This window comes from Papaver somniferum, chromosome 2, assembly GCF_003573695.1.
Source record: "Papaver somniferum cultivar HN1 chromosome 2, ASM357369v1, whole genome shotgun sequence".
Taxonomy (NCBI): Eukaryota; Viridiplantae; Streptophyta; class Magnoliopsida; order Ranunculales; family Papaveraceae; genus Papaver; species Papaver somniferum.
This window is the reverse complement of record NC_039359.1, coordinates 61,341,428-61,366,807: the sequence shown is the minus strand read 5'-3', so window position 1 is coordinate 61,366,807 and position 25,380 is coordinate 61,341,428. Positions and strand designations below refer to the sequence as shown.

Below are 25,380 nucleotides of genomic sequence, written 5' to 3'. Positions count from 1 at the left end.
CTCATCATCTAGAGACGTACTTTGATCTTGTTTTTGATTCTCACATCAACGGTGGGATTTCCTCTCCAAATTTTTCACTAGGCAAAGAATTATTGTAATATCTCAGCTTGTTGAATTGAGATTCCAAGTAGACACTCAGACACTATATGTAGAAACGTATTGAAATGCGTTTATGACTAACGAAAACTTTTGTTTCCAATATATAGAGATAGTGGAGGATCAACTTGAACTTACAGTGTCATTGGACTTGGACCCCTCCGGATAATTCTTGAAACATATTTTGAAGCATATTTAAGGTTCGGCTGATAACTTTTCAGCCGAACTTAGACAGATGTATGTCTCAAGACATTTGAAACAGGTTTCTAATTCTTTGGATATTCGGTGGTAACGGGTAACCCCTTTTGATCACACTGTTACCCAATCAAATAAAATATTCTTTGCAAGCCGGTGGAACCCCTTACTAGATTTCACTTTTCCTATACAAATTACCATTTGAAAGACCAAGAACTGTTACCCAAATTACCATTTAAAATGTGATGAAGATTTTTAGTACCGACCTCTAAAAACCCCAAATGGGTCCATTAAATGTTTACCATTTATGATGGGTTAAGAACTTAATGTGAGGTTGTTGCAGCCTTTTAATATTATGATTGTACCACCAAAATCTTGATGGAATCTCTGGCCTGAAGCTCTGTCGACACAATTTGATGCTCTGCCGATGATTGACGTTGAACTTGTAGAGACTACTTCGGCATCCACCATGAAATTTGGAAAGAAAAAGATTTCCCATAAGTTTGTTGTATTTATCAGCGTATCACTCGTCGATGTTATTGTACTACAGTGAGATACTAGTGGCTTGAGTTCGAAACTCTTTAATAAAATCTTTTACTGTGAGACCTGATTCGTCGCACCCAATCAGAAAGTTGATGTTGTTTCCACTGTGTTACTTATTTTTGATCCATACACTAATCAACGATTAGCCCTTGAAAATTGGGTGGAAATTATTGCACCGAGGATTTTTTTTTTAAAATTTATCATATTTCTAGATTCTTTTGAGAATTTCGTTTGAATGTCATGGATTATAATTCAGGATCACACTTTTGTTCTTTCTCTTTTCTTTTCTCTTTTTCTTACTCTCATAATTCTTTTGCTTTGTTTTTGCATGATCTTCCACTAATGGAATTGAAAATTTGTGTTGTACCAGGGAATTCCAGATCCTAATGGTGAGTTTCATATATTTCTATATATCTTCAGTTATATTCTAAGCAAACGGTTATCTTAACGTTGTTTTCAACTGTTTTGCGTCTGCTTTATTTTGATGTATGGCGCTGTTGCAGGTCCGATGATTTACAAGGGAATTTACCATTTCTTCTACCAATATAATCCAACAAAAGCAGTTTGGGGTGATATAGTGTGGGCTCATGCTACTTCAATAGATCTCGTAAACTGGATGCACCATGCTTACGCCATGTACCCATCAGAACCATATGATATAAACGGGTGTTGGTCTGGTTCCGTTACAATCCTTCCCGGAGAAAAACCAGTAATTCTTTACACTGGAAAAGACCACCAAAATCGTCAAGTACAGAATTTAGCGGTACCCAAAAATCTATCAGACGTTTTTCTGACAGAATGGGTAAAAATACCTCAAAATCCTCTACTGGTGCCAACACCCGTTAATGGAATCAATGCAAGTGAATTTAGAGATCCTACAACTGCTTGGAAAGGACATGATGGAAGATGGAGAATGCTTGTTGGAAGCAAAAGAAATGGGCACCGAGGACTGGCAATTCTTTATAGGAGCAAAGATTTCATTCATTGGACTAAATCTCAGCATCCGCTTCATTCAGCGACTAAAAATGGAATGTGGGAATGTCCGGATTTCTTCCCTGTCTACCTTAACAGTAGTAAAAATGGTGTCGACACTTCTGTGATAAGTTCTACGGTGAAACATGTGCTTAAACTCAGTTTAGATGACACGAAACATGACTATTACACAGTCGGAAAGTATTTGCATGACAAGGACAAGTACATTCCTGACCATGGATCTGTTGAAGGTGATGCAGGACTTAGATATGATTATGGAAAATTTTATGCTTCTAAAACATTTTTCGATAGTGAAAAGAACAGAAGAATTTTGTGGGGTTGGATCAATGAATCTGACGCTCGAGGAGATGATGTCAAGAAAGGATGGGCTGGAATTCAGGTAAGCATCATTTAAACAAGTGATACATCTATTCTTGAATATGGACTATATAATGTTCTTTCTAATTCTTGATGGTTTCCTAGGAAATTCCTCGGAGTCTTTGGCTCGATAAAGCTGAAAAGCAGCTGGTGCAATGTCCAGTTGTGGAAATTGAAAAGCTGCGTAAAGAGCAGGTTACTTTTGGTAATAAAGAGCTTAAAATGGGTTCGGTACTTGAAGTTTCTGGTGTAACAGCCTCTCAAGTAAGTTTTTTATTTATCTAGCTAGCTATGCTTTTGATAAATCGTTTCCTTTCGTCTGTCCATTACAAGTCCAAAACATTTTCTGTTATTCCTCGAATTCAAATCTTATAGGCTGAGTATAATTGCATCTAATTCCATGGAACTATCATAGTTTTCTCTTAATTGCCAAGTTTCTACATTTGTAACATTTCTGTTTCAAGAATCCTTATCGACGAAGTCCACCTAATAAATGTAAATTATTTTTCTAAAAGGCGGATGTAGAGGTATCATTTGATCTAAAAGGGTTAGAGAAAGCTGAAATCATGGACCCAAGTTGGGTTAATCCACAACTACTTTGTAGTAAAAAGGGAGCATCAGTCAAAGGTAGCTTTGGACCATTTGGTTTCTTAGTTTTGGTATCAAAAAACTTAGAAGAGCAAACAGCTATCTTCTTCAGGGTATTCAAAGCTCCAAAAAGATTTGTGGTTCTCATGTGCAGTGATCAGAGCAGGTTAGAGTTCTTGCATTATCTTCATTTACATTATATCTACACCTATGCTGAAATGCCATTTAAAATGCAATAAAACAGGTCTTCTTTAAGCGAAAGCCCGGAACTAGACAAAACTACATATGGAGCTTTTCTTGATGTGAATCCTCTCCATGAGAAGCTTTCACTAAGGAGCTTGGTACGTCATCCCTTTTTCTACTTTGAGAATATCGTCCACTATATGCTTGGTTGGTTTTCTTCATTGTGATAGTGTTTTCTTTGTTGGCTTTTTCTACAATAAGCTCATATGTTTGGGGATCAATTATGCCTTTGTAAATCTACTTTTTGTATCGTTCCCGTTGTATTTGAGACTTTTGACAACACTACAATATGAATGTGTTTGTGGGTTGCAGATAGATCACTCGGTTGTGGAAAGCTTTGGTGGAGAAGGAAAAGTTTGCATAAGTGCAAGAGTGTACCCAAAGATAGCAATCGATAATGAAACTCATCTTTATGCTTTCAATAATGGAACTCAAAGTATCAGAATCTCAAATCTCAATGCTTGGACAATGGGAAAAGCTAAAATTATTTGAGCACACAAGGAAAAAAAGATGGTCGAAATGAAGAGCAAACACTTTGTAATTGGTATAACACTATCTATGAGGATTTTACTTATTTGAAGAATGTCTAATTTAGTCTATGTCTTACTTTTAGTTGTTTTCGTGCTGCACAAATTCGAATAAAGGCATATGCATCAAGTGCCCAAAATACCATTTAATCTGCAGAGTTGGAAGAAGAAACTTATGAAAGAAAGTAGGATATTTACAAATTAACCTCAGGAAAATGAGGAAAAGAAGAGTTAACTAAAAGACAGTAGCGGATGAGCATACAAAAGAACTCCACAACTGAACTGAAAAAAGTGTAAACGTACTGTAAAAATCATCTTTTCTAACTTGGTATTTCAGAATTACTATACCGCTAATTCGTGCCCCTAGCTGGTGGTCTTGAAAAGACCCTCTATATGTCTTTGTGTGTTTATGGAACAAAACAGAGTTACCAAGAAGTTGTGGATGTTGAACTATTGGTCCATTCCTCCCATGTTGCCAAGCATACCCATCATGCCACCTGCATAAGTTTTCCAAATGATTAGTAATGTGGATTAAGTGTTCGACTCAGCAAAAAAGGTGTTATAGTTATAGGGAACTCATGTTGAGAGATCATACGTTAAAGGTCTTAAAATAATGTGCTTCACTAGGTTAGAAAGGAAGCATAATAACAACAAAGGGAACCAGTTACCCTCGGTGCTCAAATTACATTGGGAACTCTGACAACTGTTTAGGCCAAGTGGGATGCATTTCCCCCACAAGACTATAAATACTTCAGAGAAGAAAATGGATGAGAGAATACCTAATTGCTTCAGCATCGGTGGAGGAAGAACTTTACTCATTTGTTGTGGATTCATGTTGCGCGACAATGCACTCTTTTCACCCTTCTTGGGTATTTTGAAGAATCCTTGCATCTTGCCCCAGACCTTTGCTTGTCGTTTGTATTCTTCCAACATCTCCATCACATCTCTGAGCTGACGACCTGAACCCCTTGCTACCCTCACGATCCGAGACTCATTCATATATTTTAGGTCGGTACTGTCCAACTCTGATGTAAGATGTCACAAGCGTGTCAAGATAACATGCAAGCATTCATACCTCTGAAGTAAACAAAGTCATGCACATGCACTTCAAGATTCACAATTGCCCTATGAAGCACTCCAGGCAGCATATCTGAAATATAAACTACTAAAAAGTAACAGTGTTATACAAAAGGAGCTACCTTCATTTGTCATCGAATCCATCATAGTCATGTAGCGTTTAATTTTTAACCAACTTTCCTCTCATCACCCTTAGGCTTTAATTCTGCACTATCTACCGGAAGCAGAGCGAAAATCTAACAAGCCACAGTAAGATCACAGAGGTACATCACATGCCTCCACATGAAGGAAAACAAGTAAAGTGAAGCCAATGTCAAATATGATACAGGAGAGAAACAAAATCTCAGACCTGGTTAATGGGACCCACATTGAGTAGGTTCTCGTACAGCTGATACTTAATCCTCAGTGAAAATTTTCCTTCAGATAATTTTTGGAGAAGCTTAGATAGTTGATCCACAGGGACAGCATCTTGGATTTTTTCCATAAAGCCAGACCAGTCTCCAATACTAGAAAATGAAAGTTCAATACATGAAAAGACTTTTTGAACGACGAACTATATCAAACATGAAAGTGTATCAGGAAAACAAAGTGTTAATGATACCTAATAGACGGCTGACAAAGGGCTTAACATTGAAAACTTCAAAGTCATACATATGCTCTCCAGTCCCAAGGAATATGAAAGGACTCTTTGTGGATGCAACTCTGCCAAACAAGGAAAACTGAATTCAGATCTTGATAATGGAAGTGGAAGAACTCCAGCTGACATGCTAGTGCAGGTGCCTAACACGTACAGCTCTTACAATAGGGCTCCCTAAATTCATTACTAATTCCTAGTAATTCCCCTAAGCAATAATTTATGTATCAATGTTCTGTTAGATAATATAAGCCTAAAAATCATACGAAGCTTACATTTTTTTATAACAAAAACTGATCCAATTCTTATATAAATAAGAAGGGTTACTCTGATTCGAGAAGTAAATGCAGTAAAGACTAAAATGAAATACAGCTATATAGTGGCACTTACGCACTAAGCGCACCACCTCCCTTTGCTGCACCCTCAGTTTTTGTAACGATAACAGCACCAACTGAAACACTTCGGTTGAAGGCTTGAGCTTGACTGAAAGCAGCTTGACCAATACTACTATCCATAACGAAAATAACAAGATCTGGTTTCTGGATTATTAAAAAAGACAGTTGGAAATCACTTACCTATTAGACAAATAAAACAAGAGAAGACAATAAAAGTAAATATAAATTACCGTTGATTCAGCCAGCTGATGCATTTCTTCAAATAGAGAAGCTTCCTGCTGATGGCGACCACTTGTATCTACAATAATAAGATCACAGTTTTCCTTCTTGAACCTCTCTACCCCTTCTACTGCAATTTTTACAGGATCTGATTTCATATAGCTGTTCATAATAAACCAAATCACTACGCAAATGAGAAAGTGACATAAAATTAAGGAGTTAATTGAATAGAATTTTCAAACAGAAAAAAGAAACGAGTTTGAAACTACAATTGGTTGTTTCTAGATAACTCCTCGTATCACAACTAGCAAGAAATACGCAAAGAGTAATTTAGGTCCACATCTCTGATGTCCCGTTGGCAATGAAATCCAAAGATTTCGATAAGGAGGTGGCACTATGTAAGACATAATACCAACACCTCATGAAGTTATGCAAGTGGACAATTCACCAAATTGTAACCTACTTCACTGGCTACTGCTACTAACAATTGGCAGTGTGCAAGCACAGGGATGACTGTAACCCACTCCATCCAACACGGTACCTGACTTGAGCCATAATAAATACTACCTACGTTTCTGGAAAAGAGATACTATCACTTTTTCGTTTTAGGAAGCGAAAAAGTATCTCTTTTCCAGAATAGGAGGGAGTATAATGTTGGAAAAATGGACAAGATTAGGATCCAAATCAATAACCTTCCGTAAACGGGATCTTAGCTTTAGTTGCATTTTGCTTCAACTGATCAAAAGCACCAGCTCTAAATGTATCTGCACACACTAGTGCCGGTTTGAAACCTTTCTTCTGATAGTAATACGCATTTCGTGCAGATTGTTGTCTTTCCGGAACCTCCATTGTCGGAAAAAAAAATGTGATAGGGAAAACCATCAGAAACAGAATGTAAATCCACTAGTTCACTAATGCGAAAACACAAGGGAGGGATAAAAGGGTAACGATACCCTACCTTGCAAACCAACAAACATTATAACGCTTGCTTTCCCCTTTTTCGGCATGAAAGAAGGCTTCCCAGTATCCAACATTTTACATAGCTCATTGGATATTGCCCGACAAGAAGAGAGAATCTTTCATTACCGAACACCATTGCAAAAAGTTGCAGCAGGACACATAGCTCATTTAGGTCAATTTTTGCTCAAACAAAACAGTAAACATGAACAAGAATTTAATTCCTCTCTAATTTTGTGGATTTGGGTCAATTTCTATTATGGACCTGTTAGATGAGAACCTTTTATTACCGCAAACTATAATAGCATAGCAAATGTTGCAGGATAACACAAGCTTTATCAGAATACTCAGTCAGAAACATATGCATGTTATCCTAACATTGTTTCTAGCTATCTTCTAATTAGACTACGCATGCAAGAAGATCATCTATACAAATGTTGTCTCTCTTTTCGAAGACGAACAAAAATCATATAAATCCTAGTGAAAACCAAAATCAGTTTTAATTTTCTCTCTAATTTTGTGAGTTTAGGTTTATGTACCTGTTGGATGATTCTGCGTTTATTATGACCAGAAGCTAAATCATCAAGATTAACAATCTTTTTGATATTAAATTTCAGATTTTTCACAAGATCGAAATGCACATCAGCTTTTAGTAAAGCACGAGTGATTTCATTGAGACAATCATTCAATGCTTTCTCATCTATTACAGTTTCACTATTCATCTTTTGAAGAGCACGGGAGATACTCCCGCTTAATTAACCTAACACCATTTTTACGGGTGATCTAAATCTCCGGTGGAATTTGTGGGGAATTTTCGGAGATTTATAGGGTTAGGGGTTTTATCTAAGAGGTTTTTATCTGAGACTGATGAGAGAGAATACAGAGGCATATGAAAAAGTGGAACTCATTTTATTTCTACACTCTCTTCTCAAGTCTTACTGTGGAATCCATCAATCTTCCACGCCGCCTCAACATTTAGAATTGTGGATGGAAACGTAAATATAGTGGTGGAGTAGCAGGAACACTACTTTAAATAGCGTAAAACGCTAATAAGAACTGCGCCGAGAAAAGCTAATATGATTAACGCTTGACCACGTCAACGGTCAAAACGCTATTCTCAATAGTGTCTAACGCTATTCATATTAGCACTCAAGAATTTATTTTACCAAGGAAACACTCGACCATTCTCTTCTCTTCTGGTTCTTCTTCTCAACAGAAAAAAAAAACGAAGAAAACTCTAAAATCCCCTTTTTTGATTTCTCAAACCATGATTCAAACGAGCGAAATTGTTCCAAAGGGTTTGTTCTTTGCGAAATAAGGAATCTAAGCATACTTCAATTTCTCAATTTGATTGAGAATTCAAAGAAAGGTTAGTTGAATTGTAATTTGAGTTTATTTTATGGTTTGATAAAAAGTTAGGGTTTAGATGATATGATTGTTAATTGTATGCATAATACTCGATTGTTTGATGAATGATAATCAATGTGAACTTAACTATGTCGAATTTTACATGTAAATTAGGGTTTAGATGATGAACATTGTGTATTGTGTGAAATTTCCATGAGATAATGAAATTACCATGAATTAATATGTTTTAGTTTACATTATGTAAACAATTTGAGTGCATTGTGTGACTATATTGTTTTTATTTGATGATTTTTTACAGATATTGGATATGGATGTGTATATGATGTTGAGTTCAAAGGATTGGGATGAGAAACATGTTGCTATAAGTATAAACCCACTAGATAAAAACCATGATATTCAGTTTAGAAGTAATTGGGAGGACCTTGAGGATTTATATGATCATGTGGTGATTCATGAAAGAGCTAGGGAAGTTCTTCGAAATTCCAGGCTTGCTAGATTTTTTGAAATTAGAATTAAGAGATGTGATCAACAACTATCTTATGCAATCATAGAGAGGTGGTGGGATTCCACCAATTCATTTCATTTCCCAAACTTTGAAATTAGTTTCACCCCTTTATATTTTGCTCACTTAAGCGGAATTCCTATTGGAATTGGTCGTGAAAGATTGAAACACGTCGTTACAAGTAGATGGAATCGTAGAGAAAATCAAGACCTAGATGATGCCTACTTTGGACCTTTGCATGGGTATTCAGCCTATAGATAGAAGGCAGGTGATTTTCCTATTAGTTGCCTCACAAAATATACTAAGGGGAATGCAATTAATGATGAAAATTGGGAGATTATGACTCGATACTTCTTATTATGGGTGATTTCAAAAGTTTTATTGGCACGTACCACTACAAGAGAAAGCAAATGTTGGATCGTTTCCTTGCGTAATTTGAAAGAAATTGTTAACTATGACTAGGGTTCAGCTTGTTTTAGTCACTTGTACAGTAGCATGAATGCGATTGTAATAGGTGGGAAAAACATGGGTGGAATGTCGATGCTTTTAGAATATTGGTTTTACATATATTTTCGTACTTTGATGCCTTTTCTCAAAGAAAATGTACCTCTTGATGTATGGCCTGCAATGATGATATTTAAGCGTGAAAGTCTAGTGAAGTTTCAAAGGGATAGTGCTAAACACTTCCTTACTACAGCTCGCCAACAAATTGAGCTGAGGACAATTGTTGGAACGGTATGGCAACCATAGCCTACTAGTGTGTTTAAAGATCATCTTGATATAGTGCATGCTCGTGAAATCTCCAATCAAAGAGTGGCTTTTTATAATCCGGAAAGCGATACTAGTATCATGTATCTCGGTGAACGGTTTTAAAGGCAAACAAGGGGATTTATAACAATTCAAGAAGTCCACGTGAACGTTTGGAAGACCTTGTTAACCCCCAGGATCGTATTGATGTGGTGGAAGGACGAGACTATAAACTTATTGAAGAGAGCAAGTGATAGACACATTTTTGTGTCCGATTTGTCTCGATTCGTTATATTGTTAGGGCTCATTTTTGTACTTATTATGGTGTTTTATTTATTTGTAGGTATTTTTGGCTAATAAACATTTTTGGAAAAAAATTGGCTCGAAAAGTTGTCGGAAACCACCCGGAGGACATTTGCTATCCGGACTCTCACTTTGGATAAGGGGTAACCTAATTACTAAGGGGCATCCCATTTTCAGGCATCTGCTAATCGCAACCCTACTCTGGATAAGGGGAAACCATCTTCAACATCCAAAAACCAGAAAATTGGCGGGAAAATAGTGCAGTTAAAGAACAGTTTTGGTGATCGTGATTTAGACGAGTTTGAGGTTTATTAAACCTCTGATTTTCATAGGATAGACTCATTATGGGTCTAGGAATATGATATGGGTGTTTAAATTGATTAGAATGGGCTCAAACGACGGATTTTTCTCACAACAAGAAAATATGGAAAGTCACGTGTGTGACCTGTTTTAGGGAATTTTAGAGTGATTAAAACGCTGTAAACCTTCCCAAAGATATCTAGGGAAGAGTTTAGAATAAAAAGGAAAGCTCAGAAACGCGTAGAAATCCTAAAACAAGAAATTGTCGCAACTTGGCCGTCAAGAGAAGGAAAGAGATTTTGGAAGATTTGGGAGAGATTTAATCGGTAGTTTTGATATAAATAGATGTCTTGGGTCATATTGAAGGGGTGTCGAGAGTTTGGGAACCTAAGGAGAGCCAGAGAAGAAGCAATCAGAGCTTTACCAAACTCTGTTTCTGCTGCTGCTGCTGTTGAAGAAGAAGAACAGCTGAAGAACATTGACCCTCGTCGGACAGTCGCAGAAAAGTGTTGTTGTTTAACTGCTGAAGACATTAAGCTGTTCAGGGCAGTCCTATTTTAGGGCAGTCTTAAATCAGCGACAAAGCAACAGTTTTACTGTAACAGTTCCATTATAACAATTGTTTTGCAACACCAATACACTGTTGCAAACAGTCTGTGTTATTACTTTTCACTCTTTTAATCATCTTTTGAGCAGCAAACACATATTTTGAGATCATGATTAATATGAGGAGCTAAACCCCATTGCTGAGGCGATAGAGGAAGCTATTTTTCCAACAAAAAGTGGTATATTCTATTTTATCTTTTTATTTGCAATAATTATATTATTATTTGCCTTGAAATATTATTGAATATGATTTTTATTTGAGTGATTGTCATCTATTTTGATGGAGTATGCTCAGTTTTAAGACTTTTGATGCTTCATACTTGGTATTTACAATTATTACTTTTGAAAATATACTTGTTGCAATACTTTAGAATCAAATTAAACAAGAAATTTGCAAGAAAATATAAGTATTGGTTTAATCACTTTGAACTTGGAAAATAGTGGAATCTTAGCCTCAGTGTTTCTTTTAGTATTGATATCATCTTTGATTGAGTTTGCTATAATTTTTAGTGATTTTTCTATTTTAATATTAGGATTTAAGTTTAATTAATATCCTTCACAAGTCTGAGAATCGAACCACTTTTACCACTATCTACAAATCACATCACATGCTAGAGATAGTGATGGAAGAGAGATCTTTAACCTTGCGAAGGTATCACCACTTAACGATTGGTAAAAGAAAACTATTTCATTCGGTGCGGAAGAAACACCAGGAGCAGGAGAACCACATGAATGTCCATTAGTGGTGAGGTTAGAGATTAACCCGAAAGCAAAAGTAGAAGATGGTGAAGCGAATACTTGGGCTATAAACAAAATACTCATAGATCCTGAAAGTTCTGTTGATATCCTCTTTTATCATACATACAAGACTATGGGTGGAAGAGATGACGAATTAATTCCTTCAACTTATAAAATTTACGGCTTTAATGGTGTTGCGAATAAGCAAAAGGGAGAAGTGACAATGCTAATTCCTCTACAAAGTCTTCTAACAGAAATTGTATTCTGTGTTGTTGACGTGGAGTCACCTTATAATGCTCTGATTGGGAGACCATGGCTGCATAGTATCTTGGGTGTGGCTTCGACATTTCATCAATGCATAAAATTTCCTTTACCTCAAGGTCTTGGAATAATAAAAGGAGATACTAATGAAGGTAGAAACTGTCTGGAAATTGATATTGACAAGTATGAAGAGCGAGAATGAAAACGAAGAAATTGGAAGAAGAATGTTAAAGATAGTCAAAGGGGTGAAAGATTAATGGTGGATGTGGTGTCTACAATTGGAAAAGCAGATAAGCAGGGTACTGAGGAAGAACCTTCTGCGAATAATAATATTAAACGATCCAGAAAGAGTACTTCTAAAGAAGAAGAAAGAACGCAGAGGAAGGATTTATGTTCTCAAGAAATGTGCGAAGCTCCTCGCATAGTGGAGACTGATGAAGTCATGCGAAGTAATGTTCTGAGAAGCATATGCGAACTTAAAGAGATATAAAAGGTGAATGAAGAAAGTGAATAGTACGAAAGGCACAAATATTTTTCTTCATGAGTGAGAAATTAATAAGAATTCTATGTACTAGAGTTGTATAACTCAAGCATAAGAATGGAATGAAAAATTTTGTCTGCATATGATGATGTCATATCAAGAGAAGGAAAATGTAAGTCATAATAATAAGACCTTAATAGAAGGCAACTGAAATAAAAGCTCTAATTAGGGAGGCTAGGCATCCGAATGTGGCGTGCAACATAGTTCGCATAAATGCAAGAGGCAAAAAGTAAGACCTATCGCACGTCCTAGTCGGAGAAAACCTGGTAAAGCATGACTCAAGGGAAAACTACATCGACCCTGGAACTTCAGTCATGGAGATTGGGGGTGAGAAAAACGAAAAATGCCCATCCAGGAAAGACACCTAAATCGAAAGATTGGGGTAATAAGATCTTTCCTAAGGATGAGTCAAGAGTCAAGAGTGCCCGGGGCGTCTGTAGCGTACCTTGCCACTCTTGAAAAGTCCTGACTATGATGCACTCGGTCCGAAGATACCCCACTTAGGGTGCAGTCTCGTAACCATAAACCTTATCGGTGGAGGGATAAGAGGATGCGAAATCAACTGGTTGTTGTATTACCAGATGAGAGGAGCTAACCTTAACCCGGTAGAGGTAAGCTTCCTTGAAGGGGAAACCATGGGGGAGATAAGGACGGCACCCTCCATTAGGGAGCTGAATTGTGTCAAAAGACGTAAATGTCATGAGGCTTTTTACTTACGGGAGTATTAAGGCTTGTCATATTTACGCACATCAGAAACCTGAAGAGGTAATAATACAAGAAAAAGATAAGGCGAGATTAATGGGTCGATACATTACAGTGTAAAGACTTCCTGCTATTTCGTCGCACAAGAGCAAAGAAAATTTTGGGAAAAATAAGACCTTTAATTAGGAAGGCAAAATAAGACCTAATGAGAAAAATAAGATATATGCTAACTTTATTTTGCAGGAAAATGATTATACTGCGAATAACTTCGTATGATGAAGACCAGAAATAAAGCAGAGAACGGCATTATGTTCATTAGCCTATCAGTATACGACAATTAACAAAGGAAATAATGGGAATGCAAACATAAGAAGAATGTTATTTACCCCATCTGATAGTCTCACGCACATGCGAGAAATGTGTACAAGGGAAACATATATCAAAGGAACAAAAACTAATACTTAAAAGGTGTACATTGAAGTAGAAATTCCAAACATGAAGATATACAAGGGGCAGAAAAAGAATTTACAGCAAGCAAAAAATGATTAATTTTTTCCTAAATTATCTTCATCATTTTGCTCAGCCTCAGAATCACTTCTTCTTCATATTCTTCGTATTCTTCCTCACTATCCTCAATATCAGGAACATCTTCATTTGGGGGAACGTCTGCGAATATATACTTTGAGAGAGGAATATCATTATCAATGCAGACTTTCTTAACAACATCATCACGAGCACGAGTGGCATCCTTTCCATTATTTGAAAAGGGGACGATATAGTTCTTCTTTAGCTGCTGATACTTGGCATTGCGAGTAGATAATTGTGTTTATAATTCTTCAGTCTCTCCAAGATAATTCTTCTCTTTCTCTGCGAAGAACAAATAAGCAAGTTAGAGTTAAAAAAGGTATTTTCCTCAAGAAATGACAACTATGACAGAGCAACAAATAACCTTCATGATTGAAAATAATGTCTTTAACCAGTGCGGAATGTTCAGATTGAAGGCTCACGTTAATGGCTAAACCTTTCCTATCATCATTCAGAACCCTAGCAGCCCAGATAAATTCAGCTTCATTTTCTATAAGAAGTTGAGAGCGAATTAAATTTCTCTTCTCAATAAGTGCGTTGTTTTTGCTCAAAGCTAAGTCACGTTCAACTTGAACTTTAAGGATAGATTCTTGGAATTTTTCTAGTGCCTTCGCACCCTTGAGAGCAACCTCAACTTTTTCACTAATGAATTTGTTCTTCCTGGCCTCCAAAATCTGAATTGTTTCTTTATTCTCATGAAGACGGCGTCTGAAGTTATTGAGTGTAGTCAATAGAGGTCCATGATCCATTCTAAGAGCAGTGTACTTCAGTCTTAACTCTTCCAAATTAAGATTCTCAATTCCTTTAGTAGGGTAATTTTTTAAAGAAGAATTAACATGTTCTAAAAGAATTTCCTCATCGGTAAAATTAGATGCATCATAAGAAAGGTTATAAATGTCTGCGAACATAGAAAAATAAGAAGTGTGAATTATCATATAAAGAAAAGAGAATGGAAATGATAAAAGTTACGTACCAATGGGTTCATCATTTATTTCTCGGATTTCGCGTATACGTTCAGAATTGGAAGTATTTTCAGCTTTAAGTTTGGTATTTTCTCCCTTCAACTTGAGAAGTTTCCTTTGGTAATCTGAGGAAACTGCATAAGATACGAGATACCTGCGAAAATATAAGGAAAGCATTATATAACGAGGAGAAAGAATAAAAATAAAATTAAATAAAGTGCGAAGATGTGAATATTACCATAAAACCAAGTGCATATTGGAAACTTGGTTTTATTGCAGAAGCATCTCCGCGAAGAGATGGGTCATCCAAAATGGGAGCATCGCAGATTTTAGAAACCATTTCAAAGGTGTGTTGTAATTCATCATTATTAATAGCTAATAGGGTATCATAGAAAAGACTAGATAAGTCTTTCATGGAGGAGGAGGTCGATGGATCTTCAGAAACAAGAAAATCATCATCCTCGGATTCAGGACTTGAAGAAGGGTCGGGTGCTTTACGTTCCTGGATGAAGATTTAGACAAAGGATTCTTGGGTTGATTCTTAACTTTACCCATTGTTTTAACACCCGAAGTTTCAACCTGTCCGAATAACCAAGATAAGGAACAAAGGAAACAATATTGTTAAAATTAGAAAGAATATTCCTTACCTCGATATTCTGCGAAGATGACGCACCGTGCGAAACTTTGGACCTCTTAGCCATAGTCTTTGACCTAACAGCCTAGAATTTAAGGGGTAGGAAAATAAGTAATAAAGAAAATAGAGTCATGCGAAGTTTAGAATACTTCTGCGAAGATCTCATACCGCTTTCTTATTCTCATCTTCGGACAGAAACAATCTCCAAGGCTGATAAGCAGAGAGTTTCTCAGGAAAGGGAAGATCGCTACCATCAGCAGCTCCGCCCGACACAAAAGTACCCCCTAATACCACAGGACAATTAAGACAACACGTGTCATTAGACCTGCGAGCAGTGCTATAGGATTTGTCGTTCCAATCTAAGTCTCGCGTAACTTTCTCATCTTCAGCAATACCATCTTTTCTTCTTAAGCAAATGGCCCACTTGGTGGATTCGTTCTTCATGATCGCAGCATATTAATATTTTTTGAAGAAATTATCAAGAGTATAATCAGCAGGATTGATGGCTTCGTCATGAACCAATTCATTTCTCACCTCATAAGCATAAGAAGTTCCTAATCCTGCTGCGCGACGCGAATACTCCAAAGCTATTTTAATAGCATCACCACTTAACTGAAATATTCCCCGTGTTAATCGATTATCAGCTAGAATTTTGTAGAACAAGGGAATTTTTGGATTATACAGTGGGATAGGAAGATTATTCAGAAGTTGTCCTAGTGATACGATGACCTTCTGATTAGTCCGTTGTTCGGAATTGATTAATTCAAGATTGAGTTTGGAGGAATAATCAGAATCAGAAGGAAGAGAAAACGAATAATCTCTGGTATCAAATTATTTCTTGAGTCTGTTGAATTCTATCTCCATTTTTTTTCCAGCAGGATCCATTATAAGAATGGGAATGATGGGTTTAAAAGTAAAAAATTCCTGATCAAGATCAAATCAGTAAGATTATGATCAAATCAGTAAAATTGAAATTAAGTTGTAAGGAGAAGAGAGGAAAAAGCGGAGAATGATTAAAGAAGATGGGGAAGAGATGATAGACTGTAAAAAAAAAAGGTGATGATGATAATTGCAGTAACAGGTGAAAAGGAAAGGAGAAGTAAAAAGAAGAAAGAAGAAGACGAAGGAATATAAGGAGATTACGAAGAAGATTTACTCTCGATTTTCGAGGTTTATCTCATTTAATGTGAAGAATAAACGGATAGGAAGAAACGGTTATAAGGATGTGTCAGATAATGAATGGTCAAGAAAACACGCATAAATTAAGAAAACTCAAATTCCGGAAGTGTGTCGGCAAAGTAGAATATGAAAAGTTGAACATGTGCGATATTTTAGGATGGAGATTTCTCATATCGTCCACTCTATAAAGAGAACGAAATGAGAAGAGGAAGAATGTAGGAGTGAAATATCGCACATTCATTATGTGTGCGAAGTAAAGGTTATGTAATGTAAGCGATGATCATCGCACATAGTAACATGGAGGTGATGTATTTGATGATGTCAGCATAATCACGAGTAAAGTGTGAAGATCTGTGCGAAGTGTAAAGTATGCGAAGATGAAGGAATGTACATGAGCGATTGTATCGCACGGTGATTCCGAAAATAAGGGATCTATTAGATGTCATCCACTATTTAGTACCCTATATAAAGGGAAGGGCTATCATGTAATAGGGGAATCCTTAGAGTTTGTTAAACAAGAGATCAGGAGAGAGAAAGTTTATTTGGAGAGAAAGTAAAACCTTTGTATCATCTTGTATCCAATTTAAGATTTTAATGAGTAAATAAATGATCTTTACCATGTTTTCTTAGTATATTGTTCAGACTCTTATACAAAGTGTGGTTGTAGGATTTCCTGCAACTACGCCGTATTCAAGGAATAAATACAACATGTTTCATATAATTCTTTCACTGGTCAGATACAACATACATTGATGAAGTTCTCAAACTCTTCTCCAACTTTGTTCTTGGGAAGTGCACGCCTTTGCGTTCCTTACCCGTGGGGATCAGAAGTAACTTATACTCAGGGTAACAACACTTTGGTTATCTGTGGCCTTTGCGCTCCTTGTCCTGGGGATCAGAAGTAACTTATACTCAGGTTAACAACACTTTGGTTATCTGGGGTGATCGATCAAGAAGATGCAACAGTTTTAGGAAAGTAAAGATTGTAATCACTGCTATTAGCTCTTTATTTGTTGTTATCACGATGGTTCTTTTTTTTGACGTAAAAGGTTAAAATTTTATTGAAAAAAACAAAAAGAGAATTACAGAAGAAGAAAGCACTAATCAAGTGCCGCAAAAGGGAACTAAACTAAGGTCTACAAGCCTTAACAAAAACTAACAAAGGTATCCTCCCTCTCAGCACCAAAGGGATTAAAATTAAATACATACAAGAGAAGGCCGCAGCCTATTTCTTCCTAGCAGAGGTTCTTTTCCCTCTACCTAGCATATCATTGTTTGTAACCCCGGGCCGATTGAGTTTCGCAAGTTCTTTTTTCAGGGTTTAGCTTGGTTTGCCTTTCTACTATTCCACTGAATACATTCTTCATGTCGCGTTCCTTTCCTCGAAAACCTAACAAAGGAATAACATTCACAAGATTGTCAACCTTTTGCTCCTTAGTCATACGTATCCTTCTAGGTATTTCTTCTAGAGTTCTCATCTTTGTAACTTCCATACCTTCATGATCTGTTTCATACTCCGACTCTTCGCTAGAATCATCACAAGATTCAATTGTGACTTTGTCATCGCTGACTTCCTTGTTACCTTCTTGTTCTCTAATTACTTCTTCTCTACTCCCTGTGAAAGATTCATCTAACTCCGCATTCACAATTTCAGCGTCTTTATTTAAAGCAAAAAAAGGGTTCAGGGAGCAAGGTTGAACTTGCGAAGTACCTTTTTTGCTTGATTTCTTCTTCTTTTTAGTATAAACAGTCATATTTTCTGTTGAAGGTTCAGCTGCCACTTCTATGACCCCATCATGCTGTACACCAGCAGTCAAAATCCCCTCTGATGGAGCCACTGCCTCCAAGTCTCTTTGCATAGACTTCGTAACCACTTACGTTTTCTTCCCTACACCAGTCTCCTGAGACTCTATTGTGACTATTGCAGTAGTTTTAGGAACCCATATTTTTTTGTACTTGGGTGCAGGACTGGAACCACACTTAGCACTTGAGTGCCCAAAACTCTTACAAAGAGAACATAGAGTAGGCTTCCATGGATATTCAACCCTCACCTTCTGTTTTTTGTCATCAATTTGATAAGGAAGCTCAGAAGGAAAGGTGCAGGTTGAATCAATTTCTACACAAACTCTAGCAAAGGACATTCTAGTCTTCATTGTTGTAGGAGTATCAGTCATAATTGAAGTTCCCACAATACTACATATCCTAGCAAATCTAGTAGCATTCCAAATATGAATTGGAAAATCTCTAATTATCATCCATACAGGTACAGATCTTAGTGAACCAATATGTTTTCCAATGAATGGAGACCATGGACGAACTAAGAACAATCTACTAGCAACGTACAGAGAACCCATTTCTAAAATTCTTGTTCTATCCCCTTCTTGTGAAAACTTGAACATGAAAGCTTGTTCACCGTAGATAGTCATAGAAAAATCTCCCTTTGTTTTCCACTGAATTGTTAAGCTCTTTTTCACAAATAAAAAATCAGGTCTCTGACCCACGAAGTACCCCACAACCAAAGATTCATTCAATTTAATATGAGGTTGAAGCTCACCTGATGAGAAGAAGGCAATAGGTTCTCCATCGATGCTTTTAGGTTCATCAAATGCAAGTTTTGTTGTTGTTGCCGTCCTAGCAGGATTGTTGAGACATGAAATCCAGTTTTGATTATCAGCAGAAATTGGATTTGAAACGCCATCAGTTCCCGATGGAGTTGATGAACAAGGCAATCTTGGAAAATCTTCCAACCCAATGTTGAAATTGGAGTTAGAAGATGGTTTAGAAGGGTTTTCTCTCTGATTATTGTTATCGCGATTGTTCTTGTTCTGGGTTGTATGTTTCTTTCCAAAAGAAAACAAGAAACAAATGAAGAAGTTTCTGATGAAGACGATCAATCTCTTCGAATGTGCAAAATTATGAAAGCTACAGAGAATTTGGGTGAGAGATTTTTTAAAGGATGGAATAGTTTACAAGGCATCCGTTAATGAGGAGAATCAATCACTATGCAGTGAAGAAGCTCGATTTTGTTGGTCTAATGGGAGAAAGTGCAAGTATAGTTAGAGAAATTCAAACTGTTGGAAAAATAAGACACCGGAATCTTGAGATGGAAACCTCATAGAATCTTAGCTAGAAATCAGACTTTTCTATTTAGATAACCATTTCTAAACTGCATACCGACTCCAGACATCACATGGGATGTTCGGTACAAGATACACTACATGAAAACATGGCTTAAGCGACTAAAATCTTAGCAAGCACCCAAAATTTTAGTCGCTTTAATAGTCAAGCGACCAAGTTTACAACTACCAGTGAGTTTGCTTGCTGTAAATTTATGTCCACTATTTCTTAGCGACCAATAAGGGTGTTCGGTTGCTCCATCACTTTTTCAAGTTACCCACAGCAACTACAAAAGTGCTTGAATGGCTATTTACTTTGAGGCACCATGAGGCAGCAATTCAAAAATTGTTTGGTTGGTACAATCCTATCTCAGCAACCAAGTCTTAGTCACAACAAAGAAAAGCCAAAATTTTAAAATTTGTGATCTGTTTACTAAGTTTTTTCTTTTGGCCATTCTAAATGTAGTTATGTAATAAATAGAATCAGTTTGTGGTGAGTAAAATTTGTTTTAAGGATATATGTATGCCCAAATTATAATTTGTACCGTTCTTGACGATGGTTTTAAAAAATGAATGGTAGATTTTCTAAAATATAAGGATATCATCTCATAGAAACATTGTTAGTTGTTACTTTTCCCTACTGTACCGTCCCACTTCAGTAAACAGTAAACATTCTTTTTAAGCAAACACGTGAAGGATGAGCAGTCAACTATCAAGTCTTCGTTGGACCGAAAAAGGGTAAGCAAACACGTGAAGGAGAAGCAAACGCGTGGCTGTAAGTTTCTTCGCAGAAAGTGGTGGGAAATTTTGCCGCGAAAAAAGAAACCTTTAATTCAAAACAATTGAATTTTGCCGCATAAAAAGTTTCCCAATTCAAAAACAACTTGTAGACGTTGGATAAAGTGGCAATCCGTATGAGCTTTCATTTTGAGTTAATATCCGTGGATTATAATTTATCGCTTCGTATTGGCCAGATTAATGCTATTAGGATCATGATATTATCTTTTATCAATTTAATTCAACTTTGGTATAAACGAAGAAGAGTATCGTGAATTGCACTTCGGGAAAATCTGACGCTCCAGGAATGGCTCTGAACATTGGGATAGGGAGTGAGACAGGAATCGGCCCCACCCTCATCTACACAGTGCATACACCGCTGAGTGTATAAATCATTTCCGATTTACATTTTGTTTTCACACATATAATTCGTGATGATTTCGAATTCGTTCATCTTTGTAGTGATCTAAAATTTTGTTTTGCGTATATAATTTAAATCTATCTTAGTAATTAATGAATACTTATTGATATGATTTCCAAATAAAATCTTCATTGATTCGTTGGTGCATAACTTTTTATTTTATCTTGGATCAAAGTCTTTTTAAGTAATTTTTGGTGTTTTATCAGATCGATGGTCTAAGAAGACATTTCCCATTCTTTCTCATTTTGCTAATCATTTTCATTCAATTGATTTATACACATTCATAGTATACTAGTATTCAATCCAATTTTTATGTGTTATACATATTTTGGAAGATGATAATTCACCGGTTCATTCCCGTTAACTTCTAATACATTAACCGAAATTTTATATAATTGAAAATCGATTATAATTATCGAATTTGTTTCCTATCATTATTTAGGAATTCTTAGCTTTTTGTTGACCGAATAAATTTTAAAAATCATAGTGCTTGTTCTTTTTGACCTAAAATGCTATTTATATCCTAATTTCGTGATAAGAAAAAAATAGGGACAGCGAAAAGAAAGAATCGAAAAAATATGATTCCTATGATTTAACATGAAATCGATTTAGGTGTTTTATCAAAACCTCGAAAATTTTAAAATTATACCGGTAATCCCTTTCGTCAAAAAATCTGTGGATCTCGGTCGATCAATTTTAGAAATCAGCTCGGCCAATTTGTGTGAGGTCGACCGACATCGGATAAGATTGACGAATAACAAATGGAATCAAGGGAAGCCGATAAAAATTTGGTTTATTTGCTAAATAACCAAATAAATCCGTGGAATCCAGGATAATTCTAACGTGCTGATTAATACCAAAGCTATCTTAATTTCTTAGTAATTACGGATGGTGAATTGACATTTTTCGATTTCTGACATTGGTTACCGAGTACAATTAGTAAACCTTATGCAGTTAATCTTATTTCCATAAATAATATCATTTCCCAAGTCTTGCATCACCGAGATTGAACTACGAATCTCAGCCCTTTGACAATATTTTGGAATCGTCTTATAGCCAAAATTGGCATGAATATTTTCCCAGTTTATTTATTTCCTCCTTATAAAAATTTCTGTCGTAATATTTTCTACCGTAGATACGTAATTTAGATCCAAAAATTTCGACGAAGGGCAAAATAGTCATTTCTGGGAAAAAATTTTAGACCCAGGGTAAAATAGCCATTTTATATATTTACAAATCGACGACATAATATTTATTTCCATCAACTTCCAGGCTAGGCTAAAACGGTCATTTTACCAGGAAAATATGGAAAGGGTAAAATGGTCATTTCAAGGTTTGCCTCAAGACTTATGACGAAGAGCAATGTATGAGGAGCAATTGATTCAATTCGAGCTGAAAAACTCAATACGGCCAAGAGAAGCGCCATCTGAGCATACTGAGTTCTATAAGAATAAAACTCAGTTCTCACAATAAAGATGTTCAACCTTTGGGAAGGCATAACTAGTCAAGACACCTAGCTTACGACACTAGAGGATACTCAGGTCTTGGCCGCTCCATAATTTCATAAACAGTTATTTTACCAGAAAATTTGGGTAAAGGGTAAAAATGATAATTTCAAGGTTTGTCTCGAGACTTACGACAAAGACCGATATATATATATGAGAATAAAAAAAGGAGATTTTTGTAACAAATATACGATAAGTACCAACTTATCTAAAAAAAGAAGAGATTTTATAGGCATACAACTTTTCATAGCCATTTAGGCTCTCCGATCCAAGAATTGGTAAGTACAGTTCGAATTTCTTTATATATATAAGCTAAATTGTTTGATATTATATCCATTTCTTGTCGTGGCCATTTAAGGTTGTCGATCCAAGAACTCGATATCTTTTTTATATAAGATAAGTGTTATGATATTCTACTTGAACATTAACGAAGTAAGATATTTTTATCCATGTTTTGGTCGGAGAGACGCGGAAAAAGGCTATATTCCTTAAACTAACACTTAGTGATTTTTTTATTACTAAAATGATCAAAAAATAATTATGAACTTTTTACGATGGAGTTTCATAAATCCGTTGATTTCTTGTTCATAAGACTAAATGACTGCTTTCACAGTATTTAAGGCCACGAATAATTCAAATCGGACCAATTTGAGTGGAGTTGTAATGAAGTGGGAACAAATTTGAGTAAAATTGGAGAAACCGAAAATCCATCATTTTGAATTGAGGCGATTGCATCGAGTTGGGCGGCAATTCTCCATCACTTTGGACAAACGTGTTTCTTTTCTTCTGCATTTTGCGAATATATTCGGTTTAAATAATGGATAGCTGGAAAAAAAAATGAAATCTGATTCAAATCGAGTGAGGCGACCGAAATTGGTAAGATTGATGGATAACAAACAAAACTAAGTGAAGTGGACGCCGTTTCGACTTGAATTAATAGGTAACCATCCACATACTTAAACCTATGGAATCCAAAAGACATCGAGTAAGGTCGAGTGATATTGCATAAGATAAATATATATATATGAGTAAAACTGACCTTAGTCGATGGACATTCGTTTAAAACGATTGATAACATGAGAAACCAATGAAATCCTATAGAAATTAAATAATATTCCATAGCTTTTGTATGTTCTCCGTGAGTGAGGTCCTCTGATATGGCCCAAATTTATCATGTGACTCAATAAAATTGCTTAGTGCTAAAAATGTAGTTCTAAGTCTAAAAATATATCAGGTGACCAGCATTGCACCTTGGCTAAGACGATTGTACTTCATTACCGAAGACAAGAACAAATGATCAATTATAAAAATTAGCGGAGTTCCACTAATACAAAAAAAATTATCAAGTAATCTGAACTATATAAATTTAAAAGTTTCAAGGTTTTCATAAAATTCAGAGATTGATTTCATTTATATCATAGGAATCATGGTTATCGGATTCTTTCTCGTAACTGTCCCTCGAATCTATAACGATTTATCGGTTAAGGTATTTATCAATTTACGCGGTAAAATAATATTATATATGAAAAATGGTTAAGTCTCTATAAACGGTCAAATTATCACAAGTTACTTGAATATATGGATGTATGAAGAAACACAAAAATTCAAGTCAAAAAAAAAAAAACACAAATTCACCTGGAAGATGACAATCATGATCCATATGATATTCGTACAACCAATAAAAAACTAAAATGTATAATCCAACGGATAGTAAGTCATAAGAAAAACTCATGCGGATTGACCATAGAAAGGTGGCCTTGGGGTGCACATGTGCGGCAAGAACTAACTTGAAGCAAGTCTCGTGACATGAAAAATGAGCTAAATCTCATCCGTCAATTTCTATCTAATCTTACGGTCTGTATTTGGCCTCTCTATAGAAAGATTATAGAAACTCTAATCCTTTTCCATCCACTCATTTCAGCAGCTCACTTCCTTCTCTCTCTTTAAACAAGTTGAACCCTTCGTTCATGCGCCTCCCTCTCCCAATCTTTTCATCTTCTTCATCGTCTTTACTGTCTTAGTAGATCTCCTGTTAAATGATAAAAGTTGTTAATTGATGTTCATATATTTGGATTTAATGATAATTTTTTTTATTTGTTATTTGTCTTACTTCTTACTAAAACGGAAATGAAAGATTCAGATCTTGAATGTTGGTTTAATTTATCCATTAAAAGTTTGAGTTTTGTTTGATGGTTGTATTAATAATGGTATTCAAGTACCAGAGTTCCGTTTCTTCTTCCTCTGTATTAATCTGCTTATCTATGCTTCCATCTCTCTTCATAATTATTTTTTCTTTAAGATTTGTTTGTAATTAGGAATTGGGCCATAAATTACTTGAAATCTATATGAACATGGTTGTGTTGGGATTTTCTGATTTTCTCAATGGGTTTAATTTTTTTTTTTTCGTTTTTTGAATGAACAAATTACCAGGTAAGGTTTGCTCCAATCAGCTAGCTTAAGTTGAAAATGGTACAAGATATCAGATTTTAATGGTTGGTTTCTTATTTAGTAATTGATCCTGTTTTTGATTGAATTCGATTTCCTCCAATTAGTTCTTTTTTTTTTGAATTTTCTTGTTTGTATATATGCAGGACCAAAGTTCATCATTTATTTTTGAAGGAACTAAATCTGGAATGAGTATTCATCTCAAAATCAGAGCTAGAAATACAGATCAGGATGATATTAGGCTTCACCAGTATGAATCTTGTTTCTAAGCTTGTCCAGTGATTTCAAAGGACGGTGATGGGTGGTGCTTCAGCTTTGTCCACGAGTTTTGATGGGATTGTAATTTTTGTTATAATTTTAAGAAATTGAATTTTATTTCTGTAATTTTGTTTTGATGGGGATTGTATTTTATATTATTCCCTTAAAAAATAAAAAGTGAAATTGTAATTTATTTATTTATTTTCCTTGTAAAAAAATGATTATGTAAATTGAATTTTATTAGATAATAAAGTTGACTACTTGATTTACTATTTTTATTTCGGTTCATATCTTTTTATCTTATATTCTGTATCAATTTTAATTCCATTTTGTTAATCACTGAAATCGGCTGATGTCGGAATATACGGTACCAGGATATTTTGAGCAACTAACTTCAGATTAGTTGCTCAAACTTATACTTCAAAAACCGATATAGCTAAACATGTTAATCGCTCAAGGATAGTTGGACTATACTTAGACCAATGACCTTATTACTCGCTAAGGGTGGTTGGAGTAAATTTAGAGCAATTACCCTATCACTCGCTCAAACATAGTTGGAGTAGATTTAAACCGATGACTTTATTTGCTCGCTGTATGTAGTTGAAA

General features: G+C 35.7%; 1 protein-coding gene, 1 long non-coding RNA gene and 1 pseudogene across 2 annotated transcripts; 2 read left to right on the top strand and 1 right to left on the bottom strand.

Annotated features, from left to right (window-relative positions):
- The first annotated feature begins 665 nt into the window (after positions 1-665).
- Positions 666-3,592, top strand: LOC113347810 (beta-fructofuranosidase, insoluble isoenzyme CWINV1-like). The gene is made up of 7 exons (XM_026591487.1): positions 666-840; positions 1,205-1,223; positions 1,338-2,206; positions 2,290-2,448; positions 2,700-2,938; positions 3,017-3,113; positions 3,328-3,592. Exons 3-7 carry the CDS (start codon positions 1,343-1,345, stop codon positions 3,505-3,507), a joined length of 1,539 nt encoding a protein of 512 aa, XP_026447272.1. The 5' UTR covers positions 666-840; positions 1,205-1,223; positions 1,338-1,342; the 3' UTR covers positions 3,508-3,592.
- A 129-nt stretch (positions 3,593-3,721) lies between these two features.
- LOC113347812 lies at positions 3,722-7,594 on the bottom strand (annotated as a pseudogene).
- A 16,401-nt stretch (positions 7,595-23,995) lies between these two features.
- On the top strand, positions 23,996-25,052 carry LOC113353399. Its single transcript, XR_003361266.1, has 2 exons — positions 23,996-24,563; positions 24,663-25,052. It is a non-coding gene; the product is annotated as an uncharacterized LOC113353399 (long non-coding RNA).
- The last annotated feature ends 328 nt before the right edge of the window (positions 25,053-25,380 follow it).